Source organism: Procambarus clarkii, chromosome 44 (genome assembly GCF_040958095.1).
Source record: "Procambarus clarkii isolate CNS0578487 chromosome 44, FALCON_Pclarkii_2.0, whole genome shotgun sequence".
NCBI lineage: Eukaryota > Metazoa > Arthropoda > Malacostraca > Decapoda > Cambaridae > Procambarus > Procambarus clarkii.
The window spans coordinates 25,437,030-25,459,769 of record NC_091193.1 but is presented as its reverse complement, the minus strand read 5'-3'; the positions used below and the strand labels follow the sequence as shown (position 1 = coordinate 25,459,769).

The following is a 22,740-nucleotide window of genomic DNA, read 5'->3' as shown; positions in this document are numbered from 1 at the left end:
GATAGATACAGCGATAGCAGGTGGCTTGATATCTGCAAGGCACTACACATTAAGAAGTCAACACCAGCAATCAACAGCCAATTAATGCACAACTATATTCTACCCACAAGACTCCGCACCAATATAGAAGCATTAAGAAATATGGGCCAATAGGCCCTTTGCATTTACTTCCATTCTTCCCCTTTAACTTTACCCAATATTACCCAATATTTCGTGTTCTATCATGTGTTGAAAGTTTGTTTTCACCTCATCCAAAACTGTTGTAACATATCACCTCCCCCAAATGCAGGTATATAAAATGAAAAGCCATTTGAATTATAGCATAGTAAGAAAACTGTTTAGTGTTTGCAGGTTATAGTTGTGTGTGAGTAAACTAAAGTCTTTGAAAATGTAATAAGTTATTACAAAACGCGTTCAAGTGTCGCGTCAGACTAAAAATAAAAATTAATTTTGGAGAACTGATTTTTCAATTACCATCGACAGTGAAAAGAAACATAAGAAATATTGAGAAAATTCGTGTTAGAATTATTAATCTTACTTTTTCGGTCATATTTAATAATATATGTCTACAGGAAAGACTGCTACCAAAATATACTAATATATATATATATATATATATATATATATATATATATATATAAATACCTACCCGCTACCAGCCAGCTCACCCCTCCCGAAGCCAATCAAAGGAGAGGCACATGCAGTGGTTGTGGGAACATCGTCAGCATCAACTCTGTCTCCAGAGTCATACGCCAGCATGGTGACTGTCCTGGGTCAGGGAGGCCTCCCGTGGGAGGAGGCAGCACTCAGGAGCCTGTTGCACCAGTACAAATCGCAACAGATTACATTGCAACAGACGACCTGCTAGAGGCAATTAAAGCAACGTCAACCAGGACACTCACCCACATCCCAAAGGCCTCTCGCCCTTTTGCTGCAGGGAAATACACGGACCTCATCGCAAAAGTCAACAGAGGGTCAAATAACCTTGATGCACCTGATACCATCAAAGCCTGGCACAATCTGTTACTTTTTGGCAATGCATGCTTAGGTGTACCAGACAGAGGAGGCAAGACACTGGCCTCATCCGTCAATAAAGCAATTAGGGATTTTCCGAGGGCTGACAACCTAGTCCGCCTCCCCAAACACACCAAACACCGCCGAGGCAGACCAAGTACGACAATCAGCGACAACAGAAAATTAGGTACCCAAGTCAGCAAGAAAATTGAAGAGGGCAATACAGTCGGGGCACTCAGGTTGATCACAAGTGAGGACAAAATTTTGCCCAGGGATGAAACCACAGTCCAAGCACTGAGAGAAAAACACCCCGTCAGGGCCGTAGGTGGACCTCCCCCACAGGTCAGGCTCGCCCCTAATCAGGAACCTCTCGTCCTCCGGGAGTCAGAGGTTTATAAAGCTATCGTTTCATTTCCCCCGGGCTCCTCAGGAGGCTACACAGGGGTAAGACCTCAACATGTGAAGGAAATGGTGAACCCTGTTCTTGGCCCAGCTGCAGAAGCGCTCCTGACAGAAATCACAACGTTTGTCAACAACTGCCTCGCCGGGTTAATCCCTGATGAAATCAAACCATTCTTCTTTGGTGCATCCCTATGTGCCCTCAAAAAGAAGGGGGGAGGAATCAGACCCATTGCCGTTGGTAATACCCTTCGCCGCCTAGTTGCAAGGGCTGCTGTCAGAAGTATCCGAACGGAAGCAGCCACCATGCTGCAACCCAACCAGCTGGGGTTTGGAGTCCCCCAAGGCTGTGAAGCAGCGGCTCATGCTGCACGAGCCTACATTAGCTCTCTTACTGAAGACCAGGCAGTAGTAAAATTAGATTTTAAAAACGCTTTCAACTCGGTCAAAAGGGAAGCAATCCTCACTGCAGTCCAGGAACATTGCCCAAGCATTCTCCCGTTTGTGTCAGCAGGCTACAGCAAAGACTCAACCCTCCTGTTTGGCAAACATGAAGTCACCTCAGCAGAGGGAATTCAACAGGGTGACCCACTTGCACCGTTCCTCTTTTGCATAGCGGTTCGAGAAATTACAACCAGACTGTCCAGCGAGCTCAACATCTGGTTCCTGGATGATGGCACTCTGGCAGGCACACAAGATTCCCTGCTAGAAGACTTACAGCTGGTGAAGACACGGGGGGAGTCCATGGGTCTCGTTCTTAACCCCTCCAAGTGCGAAATTATTGCATCTAGTGAAGTAATCATTAGAGCAGTGAAATCAGTTCTACCAGAAGCCTCAGTCGTTAAACCTACCGACAGCACACTACTCGGAGCACCTCTGGGCCACAATGCCATTGCTGCAGTCCTTGACGAAAAGTTTAGAGACCTAAAGAGGATGGAAGAGAGAATTGGGGACTTGGACTCCCACGATGCCCTCTACCTTCTCACAAAGTGCCTTACCTTGCCCAGGCTAACATACTTCTTAAGGTGTGCACCAACTTTTGGCAACCCACTTCTAAATCAATATGATGAGCTCCTCAGGTCAATATTCAGGAAGGCGCTCAACCTAGATTTAGATGACAGTCAGTGGGACCAAGCAACACTACCAGTGAGATTTGGAGGGATAGGCATACGAAAGGCAACTGAGGTAGCACTTCCAGCATTCTTATCCTCATGTACAGCAGCCAACGAATTGGTAGGGCAGATCCTACCAGAGCGTATGAGAGAGACAGCGGGAACTCATGATCAAACGTTCATCGAAGCAGCCAGACAATGGGACACCATTGCACACCCTCAACCCCGACCACAAGTCCCAAAAGACCACAAGCAGGCCCACTGGGATAGCCCCATAATGGAAAAGACTGTCACAGCAATGATTGACAACGCTGATGCTGAAAACAAAGCCCGCCTCCTAGCGGTAACAGCACCCCACGCCGGGGATTTTTTATTTGCTGTGCCCAATGCAGCCCTGGGAACTCGCCTCAGTCATGACGCTCTCCGCATTGGAGTTGCCCTTCGCCTTGCCGCCCCCATCCTCACCGAACATAGGTGCATCTGCGGAACTGCGATGGCAGACCAATATGGTCGTCATGGTCTGGTATGTCGTAAATCACAGGGTAAAATTGCAAGACATGAAGAAGTCAACGACATCATCAAGAGGAGCCTCGCCACAGCCCGCTGCCCGGCACAAAGAGAACCACACTTATCCAGACCTAACGACCCTCAGAAGCGCCCTGATGGGGTCACCTTGCTACCTTGGAAGGATGGTAAGCAAGTGGTATGGGACTACACGTGCGCTGCCACACTGGCCAGTACCTACCTCCACTACAGCACACGTGAAAGCGGTGGTGCTGCTTCTTTCAGGGAATCGCAGAAAATTATTAAATACAGAGGTCTAGCACACTGCTACAGCTTTGTTCCGATCGGCTCGGAGACCCTCGGTTCGTGGGGAAAATGTGCATTGAAGTTCCTGAAGGAATTGGGGGACAAATTGATCAGCACTACAAAAGACCAGAGAGCAAAAAGTTTCTTGTTCCAGCGCCTCAGTGTTGCGATTCAGAGGGGAAATGCCTGTTGCGTCTTGGGCACTAATCCAACTTCAGAGGAATTCGAAGAAGTGTTTGACTTGCAACAATGATCGAACCCGTCTGTGACATTCATCAATGTTTCCCATTGTTGTGTTCTTCAAGAGATCCATAACCTTTAAGCACCTTTTTGCATTATTATTTTTGTATCAACCCATGTATATCTTGTAACCATCAAATGCATAATAAAGCACAAAAAATATTCAAGGAAGGGGGTGGTAGGAGAAAAGCACACAGAAACTGTATTGGAGGGGATCTAAACATTCCCTCTAATGCGTTATGCGTGGTTTCCTCCGAGGCTATGGGTCCCCCTTCTTCCAGCTAGAGGTGGTACTCCCTTCCTATATATATAAATATATATATATATATATATATATATATATATTAGTATATTTTGGTAGCAGTCTTTCCTGTAGACATATATTATTAAATATGACCGAAAAAGTAAGATTAATAATTCTAACACGAATTTTCTCAATCTTTCGTACATTACGCTTCACTGTTGGAGGTAAATCAAAAATCACTTCTCCAAAATTCATTTTTATTTCTAGTCTGACGCGACACGGGCGCGTTTCGTAAAACTTATTACATTTTCAAAGACTTCACAAATACACAACTGATTAGAACGTATCTCTGATTTTATATCTACATTTGAGTGAGGTGGTAAGGGTGATGTGGCATTAACACAAGACAGAACAGGAGGGGATATTAATAGGGTATTAAAAGTATCAACACAAGACAGAACAGAAACAATGGGTATTGAATAGAAGTGTTTGTAGAAAGCCTATTGGTCCATATTTCTTGATGCTTCTATATTGGAGCGGAGTCTTGAGGTGGGTAGAATATAGTTGTGCAATAATTGGCTGTTGATTGCTGGTGTTGACTTCTTGATGTGTAGTGCCTCGCAAACGTCAAGCCGCCTGCTATCGCTGTATCTATCGATGATTTCTGTGTTGTTTACTAGGATTTCTCTGGCGATGGTTTGGTTATGGGAAGAGATTATATGTTCCTTAATGGAGCCCTGTTGCTTATGCATCGTTAAACGCCTAGAAAGAGATGTTGTTGTCTTGCCTATATACTGGGTTTTTTGGAGCTTACAGTCCCCAAGTGGGCATTTGAAGGCATAGACGACATTAGTCTCTTTTAAAGCGTTCTGTTTTGTGTCTGGAGAGTTTCTCATGAGTAGGCTGGCCGTTTTTCTGGTTTTATAGTAAATCGTCAGTTGTATCCTCCGATTTTTGTCTGTAGGGATAACGTTTCTATTAACAATATCTTTCAGGACCCTTTCCTCCGTTTTATGAGCTGTGGAAAAGAAGTTCCTGTAAAATAGTCTAATAGGGGGTATAGGTGTTGTGTTAGTTGTCTCTTCAGAGGTTGCATGGCTTTTCACTTTCCTTCTTATGATGTCTTCGATGAAACCATTGGAGAAGCCGTTATTGACTAGGACCTGCCTTACCCTACAGAGTTCTTCGTCGACTTGCTTCCATTCTGAGCTGTGGCTGAGAGCACGGTCGACGTATGCGTTAACAACACTCCTCTTGTACCTGTCAGGGCAGTCGCTGTTGGCATTTAGGCACATTCCTATGTTTGTTTCCTTAGTGTAGACTGCAGTGTGGAAACCTCCGCCCTTTTCCATGACTGTTACATCTAGAAAAGGCAGCTTCCCATCCTTTTCCGTCTCGTAAGTGAAACGCAGCACGGAACTCTGCTCAAATGCCTCCTTCAGCTTCTGCAGATGTCTGACATCAGGTACCTGTGTAAAAATGTCGTCAACATACCTGCAGTATATGGCCGGTTTCAAGTTCATGTCGACTAAGACTTTTTGCTCGATGGTACCCATGTAGAAGTTTGCAAACAGGACACCTAGGGGAGAACCCATGGCGACCCCATCTACTTGCTTATACATGTGCCCATCCGGGCTCAAGAAGGGTGCCTCTTTAGTACTAGCTTGGAGTAGTTTCCTCAGAATACTTTCTGGCATGTCAAGAGGAGTACAGGCTGGATCACGATACACTCTGTCGGCTATCATTCCGATTGTCTCGTCCACAGGTACGTTGGTAAACAGCGATTCTACGGCCAACGAGGCTCTTATCCCTGTGGCCCGTGTGCCCCGCAGTAAGTCCACAAATTCCTTTGGAGACTTCAGGCTGAAGGCGCAAGGAACATAAGGAGTCAGCAGGCCGTTGAGTCGCTTTGCCAGTCTGTACGTGGGTGTGGGTATCTGGCTAATGATTGGCCGAAGTGGGTTTCCACAAGGAGGTTTCCACACTGCAGTCTACACTAAGGAAACAAACATAGGAATGTGCCTAAATGCCAACAGCGACTGCCCTGACAGGTACAAGAGGAGTGTTGTTAACGCATACGTCGACCGTGCTCTCAGCCACAGCTCAGAATGGAAGCAAGTCGACGAAGAACTCTGTAGGGTAAGGCAGGTCCTAGTCAATAACGGCTTCTCCAATGGTTTCATCGAAGACATCATAAGAAGGAAAGTGAAAAGCCATGCAACCTCTGAAGAGACAACTAACACAACACCTATACCCCCTATTAGACTATTTTACAGGAACTTCTTTTCCACAGCTCATAAAACGGAGGAAAGGGTCCTGAAAGATATTGTTAATAGAAACGTTATCCCTACAGACAAAAATCGGAGGATACAACTGACGATTTACTATAAAACCAGAAAAACGGCCAGCCTACTCATGAGAAACTCTCCAGACACAAAACAGAACGCTTTAAAAGAGACTAATGTCGTCTATGCCTTCAAATGCCCACTTGGGGACTGTAAGCTCCAAAAAACCCAGTATATAGGCAAGACAACAACATCTCTTTCTAGGCGTTTAACGATGCATAAGCAACAGGGCTCCATTAAGGAACATATAATCTCTTCCCATAACCAAACCATCGCCAGAGAAATCCTAGTAAACAACACAGAAATCATCGATAGATACAGCGATAGCAGGCGGCTTGACGTTTGCGAGGCACTACACATCAAGAAGTCAACACCAGCAATCAACAGCCAATTATTGCACAACTATATTCTACCCACCTCAAGACTCCGCTCCAATATAGAAGCATCAAGAAATATGGACCAATAGGCTTTCTACAAACACTTCTATTCAATACCCATTGTTTCTGTTCTGTCTTGTGTTGATACTTTTAATACCCTATTAATATCCCCTCCTGTTCTGTCTTGTGTTAATGCCACATCACCCTTACCACCTCACTCAAATGTAGATATAAAATCAGAGATACGTTCTAATCAGTTGTGTATTTGTGAAGTCTTTGAAAATGTAATAAGTTTTACGAAACGCGCCCGTGTCGCGTCAGACTAGAAATAAAAATGAATTTTGGAGAAGTGATTTTTGATTTACCTCCAACAGTGAAGCGTAATGTACGAAAGATTGAGAAAATTCGTGTTAGAATTATTAATCTTACTTTTTCGGTCATATTTAATAATATATATATATATATATATATATATATATATATATATATATATATATATATATATATATATATATATATATATATATATATATATATTAACACATTATTTGAATATGTGCGCGACGGCTGTGAGAGGTGAGAGGAAGACAGACAGACACAGGCCTGTTATCTAAGGAATGGTCTTCAGGTAGAGAGCGGCTCCTCTTGTAACATTCCCAACACAAACTCTCCCGCCACTTGTGCCTCAGACAGCATCTTAAGAAAATGTCTTCTGTGTCATAAATGACATAATTGTTTGGTAGCGAGTTGCTTGTATTGATGAAAAGGGTGTTTGTGTTGGATGGGAAAATGTAGTAATAATGTTACGTTAGGGAAAGATGGAGGTGCCGGAGGTGTGTGTGAGCTGGAGGCGAGTCTGGAGCCACGGACCACGAGGCCACTACCTCTAATGATTATTTTTTTTTTAATTTTGCCCCGAGGGGCGAATTTATTGGGCAGCGTCACTCATCCTGTGAGTGGACACACCGCCATAGTGACAGTATTGGGCAGCGTCACTCATCCTGTGAGTGGACACACCGCCATAGTGACAGTATTGGGCAGCGTCACTCATCCTGTGAGTGGACACACCGCCATAGTGACAGTATTGGGCAGCGTCACTCATCCTGTGAGTGGACACACCGCCATAGTGACAGTATTGGGCAGCGCCACTCATCTTGTGAGTGGACACACCGCCATAGTGACAGTATTGGGCAGCGCCACTCATCTTGTGAGTGGACACACCGCCATAGTGACAGTATTGGGCAGCGCCACTCATCTTGTGAGTGGACATACCGCAATAGTGACAGTATTGGGCAGCGCCACTCATCCTGTGAGTGGACACACCGCCATAGTGACAGTATTGGGCAGCGCTACTCATCTTGTGAGTGGATACACCGCCATAGTGACAGTATTGGGCAGCGCCACTCATCCTGTGAGTGGACACACCGCCATAGTGACAGTATTGGGCAGCGCCACTCATCCTGTGAGTGGACACACCGCCATAGTGACAATATTGGGCAGCGCCACTCATCCTGTGAGTGGACACACCGCCATAGTGACAGTATTGGGCAGCGTCACTCATCCTGTGAGTGGACACACCGCCATAGTGACAGTATTGGGCAGCGTCACTCATCCTGTGAGTGGACACACCGCCATAGTGACAGTATTGGGCAGCGCCACTCATCCTGTGAGTGGACACACCGCCATAGTGACAGTATTGGGCAGCGTCACTCATCCTGTGAGTGGATACACCGCCATAGTGACAGTATTGGGCAGCGCCACTCATCCTGTGAGTGGACACACCGCCATAGTGACAGTATTGGGCAGCATCACTCATCCTGTGAGTGGACATACCGCAATAGTGACAGTATTGGGCAGCGCCACTCATCCTGTGAGTGGACACACCGCCATAGTGACAGTATTGGGCAGCGCCACTCATCTTGTGAGTGGACACACCGCCATAGTGTCAGTATTGGGCAGCGCAACTCACCGCCATAGTGACAGTATTGGGCAGCGCCACTCATCTTGTGGGTGGACATACCGCCATAGCAGCATGAACAACACTCCCCAATAGGAAGAAAACCCGCTGGGTTGTTCATCCTGTCACTTGTACCCAGACACAGCTGGGACTTGCTTAACTGTCTCAAGTGAACAGCTCCTCAAACAAGAAGATTAACATCTATCAACCCTTGAAAGCTTACGTTATCTTGCGGGTGCAAAATGGGGAAATCTTTTAAGAACAGTATCAATATTTGACAAATAGTGTTTTCCTAACTCAAACAATGTGGGGTTTATTATTCTACACATATTCTAGTCTCTCAGGTGTTGACATTGTCACTCTCACGACAGATTCTGCAACTCCGCTGATCAACTGTTGTTTCCATTCCAAATCGGTGCCTCAGGGTGAGTATAATGACCTCAGGGTGAGTACTGTGACCTCAGGGTGAGTACAGTGGCCTCAGGGTGAGTACAGTGGCCTCAGGGTGAGTACTGTGACCTCAGGGTGAGTACAGTGGCCTCAGGGTGAGTACAGTGACCTCAGGGTGAGTATAGTGGCCTCAGGGTGAGTACAGTGGCCTCAGGGTGAGTACTGTGACCTCAGGGTGAGTATAGTGGCCTCAGGGTGAGTACTGTGACCTCAGGGTGAGTATAGTGGCCTCAGGGTGAGTACAGTGGCCTCAGGGTGAGTACTGTGACCTCAGGGTGAGTATAGTGGCCTCAGGGTGAGTACAGTGGCCTCAGGGTGAGTACAGTGGCCTCAGGATGAGTATAGTGGCCTCAGGGTGAGTACAGTGGCCTCAGGGTGAGTATTGTGGCCTCAGGGTGAGTATAATGAACTCAGGGTGAGTACAAGGGCCTCAGAGTGACTATAGTGACCTCAGGGTGAGTACTGTGATCTCAGGGTGAGTACTTGACCTCAGGGTGAGTATAGTAGCCTCAGGGTGAGTACAGTGGCCTCAGGGTGAGTACAGTGGCCTCAGAGTGAGTATAGTGGCCTCAGAGTGAATATAGTGGCCTCAGGGTGAGTACAGTGGCCTCAGGTGAGTACAGTAGCCTAAGGGTGAGTACAGTGGCCTCAGGGTGAGTATAGTGACCTCAGGGTGGGTATAGTGGCCTCAGAGTGAATATAGTGGCCGCAGGGTGAGTACTGTAGCCTCATGGTGAGTACAGTGGCCTCAGGGTGAGTACTGTGGCCTCAGGATGAGTATAGTGGCCTCAGGGTGAGTACAGGTGCCTCAGGGTGAGTACAGTGGCTTCAGAGTGAGTACAATGGCCTCAGGGTGAGTATAGTGGCCTCAGGGTGAGTACAGTGGCCTCAGGGTGAGTATTGTGGCCTCAGGGTGAGTATAATGAACTCAGGGTGAGTACTGTGATCTCAGGGTGAGTACTGTGACCTCAGGGTGAGTATAGTAGCCTCAGGGTGAGTACAGTGGCCTCAGGGTGAGTACAGTGGCCTCAGAGTGAGTATAGTGGCCTCAGGGTGAGTATAGTGGCCTCAGAGTGAAGATAGTGGCCTCAGGGTGAGTACAGTGGCCTCAGGTGAGTACAGTAGCCTAAGGGTGAGTATAGTGACCTCAGGGTTAGTACTGTGGCGTCAGGGTGAGTACAGTGGCCTCAGAGTGAGTATAGTGACCTCAGGGTTAGTACAGTGGCCTCAGGGTGAGTACAGTGGCCTCAGAGTGATTATAGTGGCCGCAGGGTGAGTACTGTAGCCTCATGGTGAGTACTGTGGCCTCAGGGTGAGTACTGTGGCCTCAGGATGAGTATAGTGGCCTCAGGGTGAGTACAGGTGCCTCAGGGTGAGTACAGTGGCTTCAGAGTGAGTACAATGGCCTCAGGGTGAGTATAGTGGTCTCAGGGTGAGTATAGTGGCCTCAGGGTGAGTACAATGGCCTTAGGGTGAGTACAATGGCCTCAGGGTGAGTATAGTAGCCTCAGGGTGAGTATAGTAGCCTCAGGGTGAGTATAGTAGCCTCAGGGTGAGTATAATAGCCTCAGGGTGAGTATAGTAGCCTCAGGGTGAGTACAATGGCCTCAGGGTGAGTATAGTGGCCTCAGGGTGAGTACAGTGGCCTCAGGGTGAGTACAGTGGCCTCAGGGTGAGTACAATGGCCACAGGGTGAGTATTGTGGCCTCAGGGTGAGTATTGTGGCCTCAGGGTGAGTATAATGACCTCAGGGTGAGTATAGTGGCCTCAGGGTGAGTACAGTGGCCTCAGGGTGAGTATAGTGGCCTCAGGGTGAGTATAGTGGTCTCAGGGTGAGTATAGTGGCCTCAGGGTAAGTACTGTGGCCTCAGGGTGAGTATAGTGCCCTCAGGGTAAGTACTGTGGCCTCAGGGTGAGTATAGTGCCCTCAGGGTGAGTATAGTGGCCTCAGGGTGAGCACAATGGCCTCAGAGTGAGTACAATGGCCTCAGGGTGAGTATAGTAGCCTCAGGGTGAGTATAGTAGCCTCAGGGTGAGTATAGTAGCCTCAGGGTGAGTATAGTAGCCTCAGGGTGAGTATAGTAGCCTCAGGGTGAGTATAGTAGCCTCAGGGTGAGTACAATGGCCTCAGGGTGAGTATAGTGGCCTCAGGGTGAGTACAGTGGCCTCAGGGTAAGTACTGTGGCCTTAGGGTGAGTATAGTGGCCTCAGGGTGAGTACAGTGGCCTCAGGGTGAGTATAGTGGCCTCAGGGTGAGTATAGTGGTCTCAGGGTGAGTACAGTGGCCTCAGGGTGAGTATTGTGGCCTCAGGGTGAGCATAGTGGTCTCAGGGTGAGTACAGTGGCCTCAGAGTGAGTACAGTGGCCTCATGGTGAGTACTGTGGCCTCAGGGTGAGTACTGTGGCCTCATGGTGAGTACAGTGGCCTCAGGGTGAGTATAGTGACCTCAGGGTGAGTATAGTGGTCTCAGGGTGAATACAGTGGCCTCAGAGTGAGTACAGTGGCCTCATGGCGAGTACTGTGGCCTCAGGGTGAGTACTGTGGCCTCATGGTGAGTACAGTGGCCTCAGGGTGAGTATAGTAGCCTCAGGGTGAGTACAGTGGCCTCAGGGTGAGTACTGTGGCCTCAGAGTGAGTACAGTAACCTCAGGGTGAGTATTGTGGCTTCAGGGTGAGTACTGTGGCCTCAGGGTGAGTATAGTAGCCTCAGGGTGAGTACAGTGGCCTCAGGGTGAGTACTGTAGCCTCAGAGTGAGTACAGTAACCTCAGGGTGAGTATTGTGGCCTCAGGGTGAGTATTGTGGCCTCAGGGTGAGTACTGTGGCCTCAGAGTGAGTACAGTAACCTCAGGGTGAGTATTGTGGCTTCAGGGTGAGTACTGTGGCCTCAGGGTGAGTATAGTAGCCTCAGGGTGAGTACAGTGGCCTCAGGGTGAGTACTGTAGCCTCAGAGTGAGTACAGTAACCTCAGGGTGAGTATTGTGGCCTCAGGGTGAGTATTGTGGCCTCAGGGTGAGTACTGTGGCCTCAAGAGTGAGTACAGTAGCCTCAGGGTGAGTACTGTGGCCTCAAGAGAGAGTACAGTAGCCTCAGGGTGAGTACTGTGGCCTCAAGAGTGAGTACAGTAGCCTCAGGGTGAGTACTGTGGCCTCAAGAGAGAGTACAGTAGCCTCAGGGTGAGTACTGTGGCCTCAAGAGTGAGTACAGTAGCCTCAGGGTGAGTACTGTGGCCTCAAGAGTGAGTACAGTAGCCTCAGGGTGAGTACTGTGGCCTCAAGAGTGAGTACAGTAGCCTCAGGGTGAGTACTGTGGCCTCAAGAGAGAGTACAGTAGCCTCAGGGTGAGTACTGTGGCCTCAAGAGAGAGTACAGTAGCCTCAGGGTGAGTACTGTGGCCTCAAGAGAGAGTACAGTAGCCTCAGGGTGAGTATCGTGGCCTCAGAGAGAGTACAGTGGCCTCAGGGTGAGTACTGTGGCCTCAGGGTGAGTACAGTGGCCTCAGGGTGAGTACAGTGGCCTCAGGGTGAGTACAGTAGCCTCAGGGTGAGTATTGTGTAGGAGAACGTGTCAAGGGTAAACTAATCTGTGATGTTAGTTTTACTTGTTGGGGAGTTTGAGGTGTTGTGCTCCCTTGAGAGCCTTCCCGGGTGATTGTCTAGTCTGTGAGGCTGTTAGTCTTCGTAGCTCAATGGCTAACGAGGCCATTACAGCCTGGCTGGTCTGGTAACTTCGGTAGATACTTGTTCAGTTCTTTCTTGAAAGCTTCCGCTCTTGTTCCTGTATCATTTCTTATACGTCTTGGCAGGAGATTGAAAACTCACGAACCGCTGTGGTGTCTAAATGCTTATGGCTCTGCGAATTTTTATTGGGTATATATCATATATCTCACTCCAGTATGTCGTAATTTTATTGTGTAAGGTTGAAATCTGGCTTTTTAGTGCAGGATCTTTATGTGTATTATGGGATATCTCGGCTTCGTTCCATGGAACACAGTGTGTGTAGTTCTGGTCCCACAGTAGCTTAAGTACTTCACTGATGTGGTGAAGGCCGTAGATGTCTGTACATTTTTGAGCTCTGCAAACTCGCCCGCCTAGAAAGATGTGAGGATCGAATACCATTCCACCCGCGATCACTCCAGGACTGTGAAGAGCATCGTCATGCGTGTGGCGACCATTGTTCTCAAGGTTCCTGGCGGCCGCTGTTTCCCATATGTTTCTCTGTGAATATTAGAGGTCTTCCAGGCTGTTGGTGGCCGCTCTCTGCCAGGGCGCCCTGCCTCCACCCTGTCCTCCTGTTGATGGGCAGCGTCACTCATCCTGTGAGTTGACACACTACCATAGTGACAGTATTGGGCAGCGTCACTCATCCTGTGAGTTGACACACTACCATAGTGACAGTATTGGGCAGCGCCACTCATCCTGTGAGTGGACACACCGCCATAGTGACAGTATTGGGCAGCGTCACTCATCCTGTGAGTTGACACACCGCCATAGTGACAGTATTGGGCAGCGCCACTCATCCTGTGAGTGGACACACCGCCATAGTGACAGTATTGGGCAGCGTCACTCATCCTGTGAGTGGACACACCGCCATAGTGACAGTATTGGGCAGCGTCACTCATCCTGTGAGTTGACACACTACCATAGTGACAGTATTGGGCAGCGCCACTCATCCTGTGAGTGGACACACCGCCATAGTGACAGTATTGGGTAGCGCCACTCATCCTGTGAGTGAACACACCGCCATAGTGACAGTATTGGGCAGCGTCACTCATCCTGTGAGTTGACACACCGCCATAGAGACAGTATTGGGCAGCGCCACTCATCCTGTGAGTGGACACACCGCCATAGTGACAGTATTGGGCAGCGCCACTCATCCTGTGAGTGGACACACCGCCATAGTGACAGTATTGGGCAGCGCCACTCATCCTGTGAGTGTACACACCACCATAGTGACAGTATTGGGCAGCGCCACTCATCCTGTGAGTGGACACACCACCATAGTGACAGTATTGGGCAGCGCCACTCATCCTGTGAGTGTACACACCACCATAGTGACAGTATTGGGCAGCGCCACCCATCCTGTGAGTGAACACACCACCATAGTGACAGTATTTGGCAGCGCCACTCATCCTGTGAGTGGACACACCATCATAGTGACAGTATTGGGCAGCGCCACTCATCCTGTGAGTGGACACACCACCATAGTGACAGTATTGGGCAGCGTCACTCATCCTGTGAGTGGACACACCGCCATAGTGACAGTATTGGGCAGCGCCACTCATCCTGTGAGTGGACACACCGCCATAGTGACAGTATTGGGCAGCGCCACTCATCCTGTGAGTTGACACACCGCCATAGTGACAGTATTGGGCAGCGCCACTCATCCTGTGAGTGGACACACCGCCATAGTGACAGTATTGGAAAGCGTCACTCATCCTGTGAGTGGACACACCGCCATAGTGACAGTATTGGGCTGCGCCACTCATCCTGTGAGTGGACACACCGCCATAGTGACAGTATTGGGCAGCGCCACTCATCCTGTGAGTGGACACACCGCCATAGTGACAGTATTGGGCAGCGCCACTCACCCTGTGAGTTGACACACCGCCATAGTGACAGTATTGGGCAGCGCCACTCATCCTGTGAGTGGACACACCACCATAGTGACAGTATTGGGCAGCGTCACTCATCCTGTGAGTGAACACCGCCATAGTGACAGCATTGGGCAGCGTCACTCATCCTGTGAGTGGACACACCGCCATAGTGACAGTATTGGGCAGCGCCACTCATCCTGTGAGTGGACACACCGCCATAGTGACAGCATTGGGCAGCGTCACTCATCCTGTGAGTGGACACACCGCCATAGTGACAGTATTGGGCAGCGCCACTCATCCTGTGAGTGGACACACCGCCATAGTGACAGTATTGGGCAGCATCACTCATCCTGTGAGTGGACACACCGCCATAGTGACAGTATTGGGCAGCGTCACTCATCCTGTGAGTTGACACACCGCCATAGTGACAGTATTGGGCAGCGTCACTCATCCTGTGAGTGGACACACCGCCATAGTGACAGTATTGGGCAGCGCCACTCATCCTGTGAGTTGACACACCGCCATAGTGACAGTATTGGGCAGCGTCACTCATCCTGTGAGTTGACACACCGCCATAGTGACAGTATTGGGCAGCGTCACTCATCCTGTGAGTGGACACACCGCCATAGTGACAGTATTGGGCAGCGCCACTCATCCTGTGAGTGGACACACCGCCATAGTGACAGTATTGGGCAGCGCCACTCATCCTGTGAGTGGACACACCCCCATAGTGACAGTATTGGGCAGCACCACTCATCCTGTGAGTGGACACACCGCCATAGTGACAGTATTGGGCAGCGTCACTCATCCTGAGTGGACACACCGCCATAGTGACAGTATTGGGCAGCGCCACTCATCCTGTGAGTGGACACACCGCCATAGTGACAGTATTGGGCAGCGCCACTCATCCTGTGAGTGGACACACCGCCATAGTGACAGTATTGGGCAGCGCCACTCATCCTGTGAGTGAACACACCGCCATAGTGACAGTATTGGGCAGCGCCACTCATCCTGTGAGTGGACACACCGCCATAGTGACAGTATTGGGCAGCGCCACTCATCCTGTGAGTGGACACACCGCCATAGTGACAGTATTGGGCAGCGCCACTCATCCTGTGAGTGGACACACCGCCATAGTGACAGTATTGGGCAGCGCCACTCACCCTGTGAGTGGACACACCGCCATAGTGACAGTATTGGGCAGCGCCACTCACCCTGTGAGTTGACACACCGCCATAGTGACAGTATTGGGCAGCGTCACTCATCCTGTGAGTGAACACACCGCCATAGTGACAGTATTGGGCAGCGTCACTCATCCTGTGAGTGGACACACCGCCATAGTGACAGTATTGGGCAGCGCCACTCATCCTGTGAGTGGACACACCGCCATAGTGACAGTATTGGGCAGCGCCACTCATCCTGTGAGTGGACACACCGCCATAGTGACGGAATTGGGCAGCGTCACTCATCCTGTGAGTGGACACACCGCCATAGTGACAGTATTGGGCAGCGTCACTCATCCTGTGAGTGGACACACCGCCATAGTAACAGTATTGGGCAGCGCCACTCATCCTGTGAGTGGACACACCGCCATAGTGACAGTATTGGGCAGCGCCACTCATCCTGTGAGTTGACACACCGCCATAGTGACAGTATTGGGCAGCGTCACTCATCCTGTGTGTGGACACACCGCCATAGTGACAGTATTGGGCAGCGCCACTCATCCTGTGAGTTGACACACCGCCATAGTGACAGTATTGGGCAGCGTCACTCATCCTGTGAGTGGACACACCGCCATAGTGACAGTATTGGGCAGCGTCACTCATCCTGTGAGTGGACACACCGCCATAGTGACAGTATTGGGCAGCGCCACTCATCCTGTGAGTGGACACACCGCCATAGTGACAGTATTGGGCAGCACCACTCATCCTGTGAGTGGACACACCCCCATAGTGACAGTATTGGGCAGCACCACTCATCCTGTGAGTGGACACACCACCATAGTGACAGTATTGGGCAGCGTCACTCATCCTGTGAGTGGACACACCGCCATAGTGACAGTATTGGGCAGCACCACTCATCCTGTGAGTGGACACACCCCCATAGTGACAGTATTGGGCAGCACCACTCATCCTGTGAGTTGACACACCACCATAGTGACAGTATTGGGCAGCGCCACTCATCCTGTGAGTGGACACACCGCCATAGTGACAGTATTGGGCAGCGCCACTCATCCTGTGAGTGGACACACCGCCATAGTGACAGTATTGGGCAGCGCCACTCATCCTGTGAGTGGACACACCACCATAGTGACAGTATTGGGCAGCGCCACTCATCCTGTGAGTGGACACACCACCATAGTGACAGTATTGGGCAGCGCCACTCATCCTGTGAGTGGACACACCGCCATAGTATAGTGTACTCATAGTACACTATACTATGTGTACTGTGTAATTTTAACACAGTACTCACCCTACGGTTTCTCATGTAGTGAAGACATTGTAATTTATCGCTATTGAACATCGAATTATTTCCCATTGTTAATAAACTATATTTGATGGCAATATTTTAGATTTTTATAAAATAGTAAATGTTGAAAGACAAAATTTAATTAATAGATTTTATTTACAAATTTTACAGTTATAAATCAGTATCTTCAGTAATTTACATTAATAATAATAATTATATAGTAATTCATGGTTGTCTAAAAATATTTGTGGGACGTTTATTTCTAAAATGGAAGAATATCTTTTTTAAAATACAGTAGTTAAAAATAGACCTCTATGGGATTTATCCTTCTAAGGCACACTACTTATCACAGTGTAGTGGGAGTGTACACAAGTGTACCAGGGTGTACACTAGTGTAGCAGGGTGTACACTAGTGTAGCAGGGTGTACACTAGTGTAACAGGGTGTACACAAGTGTAGCAGGGTGTACACTAGTGTAGCAGGGTGTACACAAGTGTAGCAGGGTGTACACTAATGTAGCAGGGTGTACACAAGTGTAGCAGGGTGTACACTAGTGTACCAGAGTGTACACTAGTGTAACAGGGTGTACACAAGTGTAACAGGGTGTACACTAGTGTAGCAGGGTGTACACTAGTGTAGCAGGGTGAACACTAGTGTAGCAGGGTGTACACTAGTGTAGCAGGGTGTACACTAGTGTAACAGGGTGTACACTAGTGTAACAGGGTGTACACAAGTGTAACAGGGTGTACACTAGTGTACCAGGGTGTACACAAGTAACAGGGTGTACACAAGTGTACCAGGGTGTACACAAGTGTAACAGGGTGTACACAAGTGTAGCAGGGTGTACACTAGTGTACCAGGGTGTACACTAGTGTAACAGGGTGTACACAAGTGTAACAGGGTGTACACAAGTGTAGCAGGGTGTACACTAGTGTAGCAGGGTGTACACTAGTGTACCAGGGTGTACACAAGTGTAACAGGGTGTACACTAGTGTACCAGGGTGTACACTAGTGTACCAGGGTGTACACAAGTGTACCAGGGTGTACACTAGTGTACCAGGGTGTACACTAGTGTAGCAGGGTGTACACTAGTGTACCAGGGTGTACACAAGTGTAGCAGGGTGTACACTAGTGTAGCAGGGTGTACACTAGTGTACCAGGGTGTACACAAGTGTAGCAGGGTGTACACTAGTGTAGCAGGGTGTACACTAGTGTAACAGGGTGTACACAAGTGTAACAGGGTGTACACAAGTGTACCAGGGTGTACACTAGTGTAGCAGGGTGTACACTAGTGTACCAGGGTGTACACAAGTGTAGCAGGGTGTACACTAGTGTACCAGGGTGTACACTAGTGTACCAGGGTGTACAGAAGTGTACCAGGGTGTACACTAGTGTACCAGGGTGTACACTAGTGTACCAGGGTGTACACTAGTGTACCAGGGTGTACACTAGTGTACCAGGGTGTAAACTAGTGTAGCAGGGTGTACACTACTGTACCAGGGTGTACACTAGTGTAGCAGGGTGTACACTACTGTACCAGGGTGTACACTAGTGTAGCAGGGTGTACACTACTGTACCAGGGTGTACACTAGTGTAGCAGGGTGTACACAAGTGTACCAGGGTGTACACAAGTGTACCAGGGTGTACACAAGGGCTTACCTGTATACAAATATGCCAAACAAGCAAACAGAGAAATCTGTGGCTCCGAGCACCATATGCACTTAACATGAAAATTATTATATTTCCTGTGATTTTGTTGTGTTGCTCTAATATAAGAATGTAAACAGTGACTATGATTATATTTTTGGTGCATCTGATGAAATGGAAACATATATACATGGAGCGAGGAGCTGTGAGAGGCAGACCTCACAACCACCACCACACATCTCTCTCTTTGACCAGACATAATATAGCTTCAATTTTTTAAATAAAGACATTTACATCTGACTAGCTTAATAGAGATTGTCCATAGTCATTTGGATTAAAATATTGTCTTTTTTAAAATGGAGAATCATTAACAGTGAGTACAAAATCCCCGGCAATGGATGACCTCTCAAACATATTGTACAGAAAACAAAGTATGGGATAATTATCCTAATTTTAACAAAATTTAGTTTTTCACTAAATCCAAACACAATATTTTAGTATCTTTCTTGTTAGAGGAAACCATCCAGGCCGTTGTTGCAGTATTTGACACAACATCTTAACAAGGTATTGAGCGAAGATTAAGGTAAAGCGATAAAACTTCCAGAACGGAGGAATGATTTCGATCTCGGGTATTTTCATAGTGTTCAGTACATTCCCTTATATTGGGGGAAATGTTCTCGAGTCAGTTTATCATTAACTTGCCTCCTCTTTCCCTCTCTGTCATCCATCCAATCTGCTATACTCAGTAGAAGCAGTGACCAAGTTGCAGCATCAATCCATTCCCTTGCAAGCATGCATTCAAACACACTTATGTAATTACACACACACGTGTGTGTGTGTGTGTGACCTCCCTACTAGGTGAGTACATGAACTTAAGATAATCTCAAGGGTCAGCAAATTCAAGTATTAACCTTTGTAAAAGCCTCAAGTGAGCAGCGTTGCAAGTCTATTGGAAGTGTCTTGCATTTATTTGTATTCTATTCTATTGTGGAAGAATGAATCACTGGTCACACCAATAGGACCATTAATGTTAATATAACTCATAATAGCTTTAAATATTACAACCTTAAGGAGGAAAGACTCGCTCACATTGAGTGTATTCTATACTTTAGTCACAAGATTATCTTGCAGATGACGGGAGATCAGTTTGCAACCTGGAAGAGCCATTTTAGGACTTGACTGTCCAAAGCTGAGGCGTGCACTCCCTCACCTTCCCCTGACTGTCTCCCGGAACTGTGCACACTACACCAGATGAACTGTGACAGTAAACAGTTGGAGACAGTCTAGTGGTCACAGTAAACAGTTGGAGACAGTCTAGTGGAGTGTAGCACAGTCGCTAGCACCTGACCTCAGCTTCTAGGACCTACAATGAACAACCGAATAGCTTGATCACATTAAAAAATATATATATATATATTTATATACAGTATATATAGGCCAACTTGCTAACAATTTCAAGGGCCTCGTTATAATTATCACAGCAATTTTTCTTTTGTTTTACACTAAAGCACAAGTGATGCCTTCAAATGTGCCTTTGTCTTGACCACAGCCCGACGCTATGTGGCACAGAAGTTGAAGTTCGGGAACAACAGACAATGAACTGAGAGCAATCTGCAATGAATGAAACAAACATAATTAGTTTCTAATTTTGTTAAACTTATTATTCATATTTATAATATAATTTTAGCATCTTTAACTAACAGCTTTAACAACACAAAATTTTGCTTTACATTATAATTATAAACTATTATATATATATATATATATATATATATATATATATATATATATATATATATATATATATATATTAAAAAATCTCCAATAGTTTGGTAATGATTTTCTTAAGTTGCTTCATGATCGTGACTCTTCCCTCGCGATCACTTGTCCTTCTCTGTCCTTGGTTACCTGTCCCATCACTCTGAGGTTACCTGTCCCATCACTCTGAGGTTACCTGTCCCATCCCATTAAGTTTTCCATCCTCTCCCTTCATGGAATACTTGTCCCCTCCTACCATGGATATCCCCCTCTTCCTCCTCCATGGTTACGCGTCCCTTCCTACCATGGCTGCCACCATGGCTGCCACCATGGCTGCCACCATGGCTGCCACCATGGCTGCCACCATTGTAATACCGCCTAAAACTTGCCTTGAATGAATCTTTCCTACCCTTCTCCTTCTACACTCAATACCCCAGCTTAACACTGTTACAGTCCAGTATGACCCCTCACTGGACTGGCACGAATATAAGATGGGTATTAAATGAGGGGGACACCACAAGAATAGGGGTTATTAATTTATAACTTATAATAAAAATCATTAAAACACTGCCACCACCTTCCCGACCAGCCATACCTGAATGTGTCTATCACTGATCCCCCAGGAAGGCCAGGAATCAGTAGTCATGGACTCCCGGGTAATATGAACTTCAGTAATAAATTTTGCGAATTAGTTTGTTTAATTTACTTTACTTATTTAAATCCAAGGGCAACATTAATATCTATTAAATGGAGGAGAACATGGGGGTTTCCAAATACCACACATATATGTACCACAATAGAAACTGCAAACTTTAATAACATAAGGGACCAAGATTACATAACAATCAAAACCGATTTAATACTTTATTTAAATTAAATAAATTTAACATATATATTGAAATCAAATGAACATATACCCTACTCTATGACCTAAAGGGGCAAAGTGGATATCTACCGAGGACATGAATACTCAAGTGCACAATACCTTTAAACCGCACTGAGGCCAAGATGTTGATGGCTGCCCTCAGCCCCTTGGATGCGGGCCGAGTCCCTATTCCCAACACACTCCCAGGACACACTACCAAAATTTTGTTTCACCAGCTTACTGGTGGAAAGGATTTGCTCCTCCCACAATCTAATACAGCCCCAGGGCTCCACCCATTAATTGGCTACACCCAACCATTGTGATACTAGGCCTGAGGGCTGGCTCTCCAGGGCCAATAAGGACTTGGCACTTATCTACCGCCAATCACCTTCCATGATCTGCCGTGGAAGGATATATGAAATTCTTGAAGGTTGAGTCAGCTCTCCCAGCTATGTGAAGTGGACAAGGTGCCACTGTGGTGGACCACTGGAGCCTGGGGCCCATCAGAGCAATGTTTATGGAAACTGATAAATTATGTTCAACCCCTTCTCCTCCAAGATAAAGGGTAGGGACATTTGACTCGTCTGGTATGGGGAAGGGACCGGTGAGAGGGGAAGAGAGGAAATGAGAGATGGATGGAGAGGGAATGGGGTGGGGGAGCCTAGGCACCGAGAGCACCCGCTAGCAAGACCACGCTCAGGTCAGCCTCCATGGCTGCCACCATGGCTGCCATACCCCCAAAGGAACACAAAGGGCGGTGCCATACCTGGTGGGGTCGAGGCGGGTGTCGAGGCCGTCGACTGGAAGCACGTTCATCTCGCTGCCGTACTGCGAGTAGCTGAAGCTCACCTGTCGACGGAGAGACAAGAGTGTAAACTGTATACTCTGCTAGCGCGTCATCTTGACCCATTACTCACTCAATATACACCACAACACAGCCCCTGAGAGGGGTACCTATACGCACCTGGCGAGGCAGCGAGTCAGTGTTGACGAACCTCATGGGCTCCAGGTGTGAGTGAAACTCCTCCACCACCGTCAGCTTCTTCCTCAACAAGTGTTCTGCAACACACCAGACACACGCCGTCATTATAACTCCCACCCGGAACACTGCTCACGTCTGCTGCCACTACGTCAGTATGTCCAGTGTTTGGTCGTGTTCTTGGCACTGGTAGATGGTGTGGTGGGTGGCACTGGTGGTTGGTGTGGTGGGTGGTACTGGTGGTTGGTGTGGTGGTGACACTGGTGGTTGGTGTGGTGGGTGGTACTGGTGGTTGGTGTGGTGGGTGGTACTGGTGGTTGGTGTGGTGGGTGACACTGGTAGTTGGTGTGGTGGTGACACTGGTGGTTGGTGTGGTGGGTGACACTGGTGGTTGGTGTGGTGGGTGACACTGGTAGTTGGTGTGGTGGTGACACTGGTGGTTGGTGTGGTGGTGACACTGGTGGTTGGTGTGGTGGGTGG

The 22,740-nt window shown here is 47.9% G+C and overlaps 1 protein-coding gene across 1 annotated transcript in view; it reads right to left on the bottom strand.

The window, feature by feature from the left end:
- Positions 1-17,149: 17,149 nt before the first annotated feature.
- Positions 17,150-22,740, bottom strand: part of fng (Fringe glycosyltransferase) — a 102,144-nt gene continuing 96,553 nt past the window's right edge. Inside the window, exons 7-9 of the mRNA XM_069300851.1 lie at positions 22,246-22,340; positions 22,048-22,130; positions 17,150-20,269 (exon numbers count right to left, since the gene is read on the bottom strand). Of these exons, the coding sequence (XP_069156952.1) occupies positions 20,215-20,269; positions 22,048-22,130; positions 22,246-22,340 (233 nt within the window). The 3' untranslated portion in view covers positions 17,150-20,214. The remainder of the gene's footprint in view (positions 20,270-22,047; positions 22,131-22,245; positions 22,341-22,740) is intronic.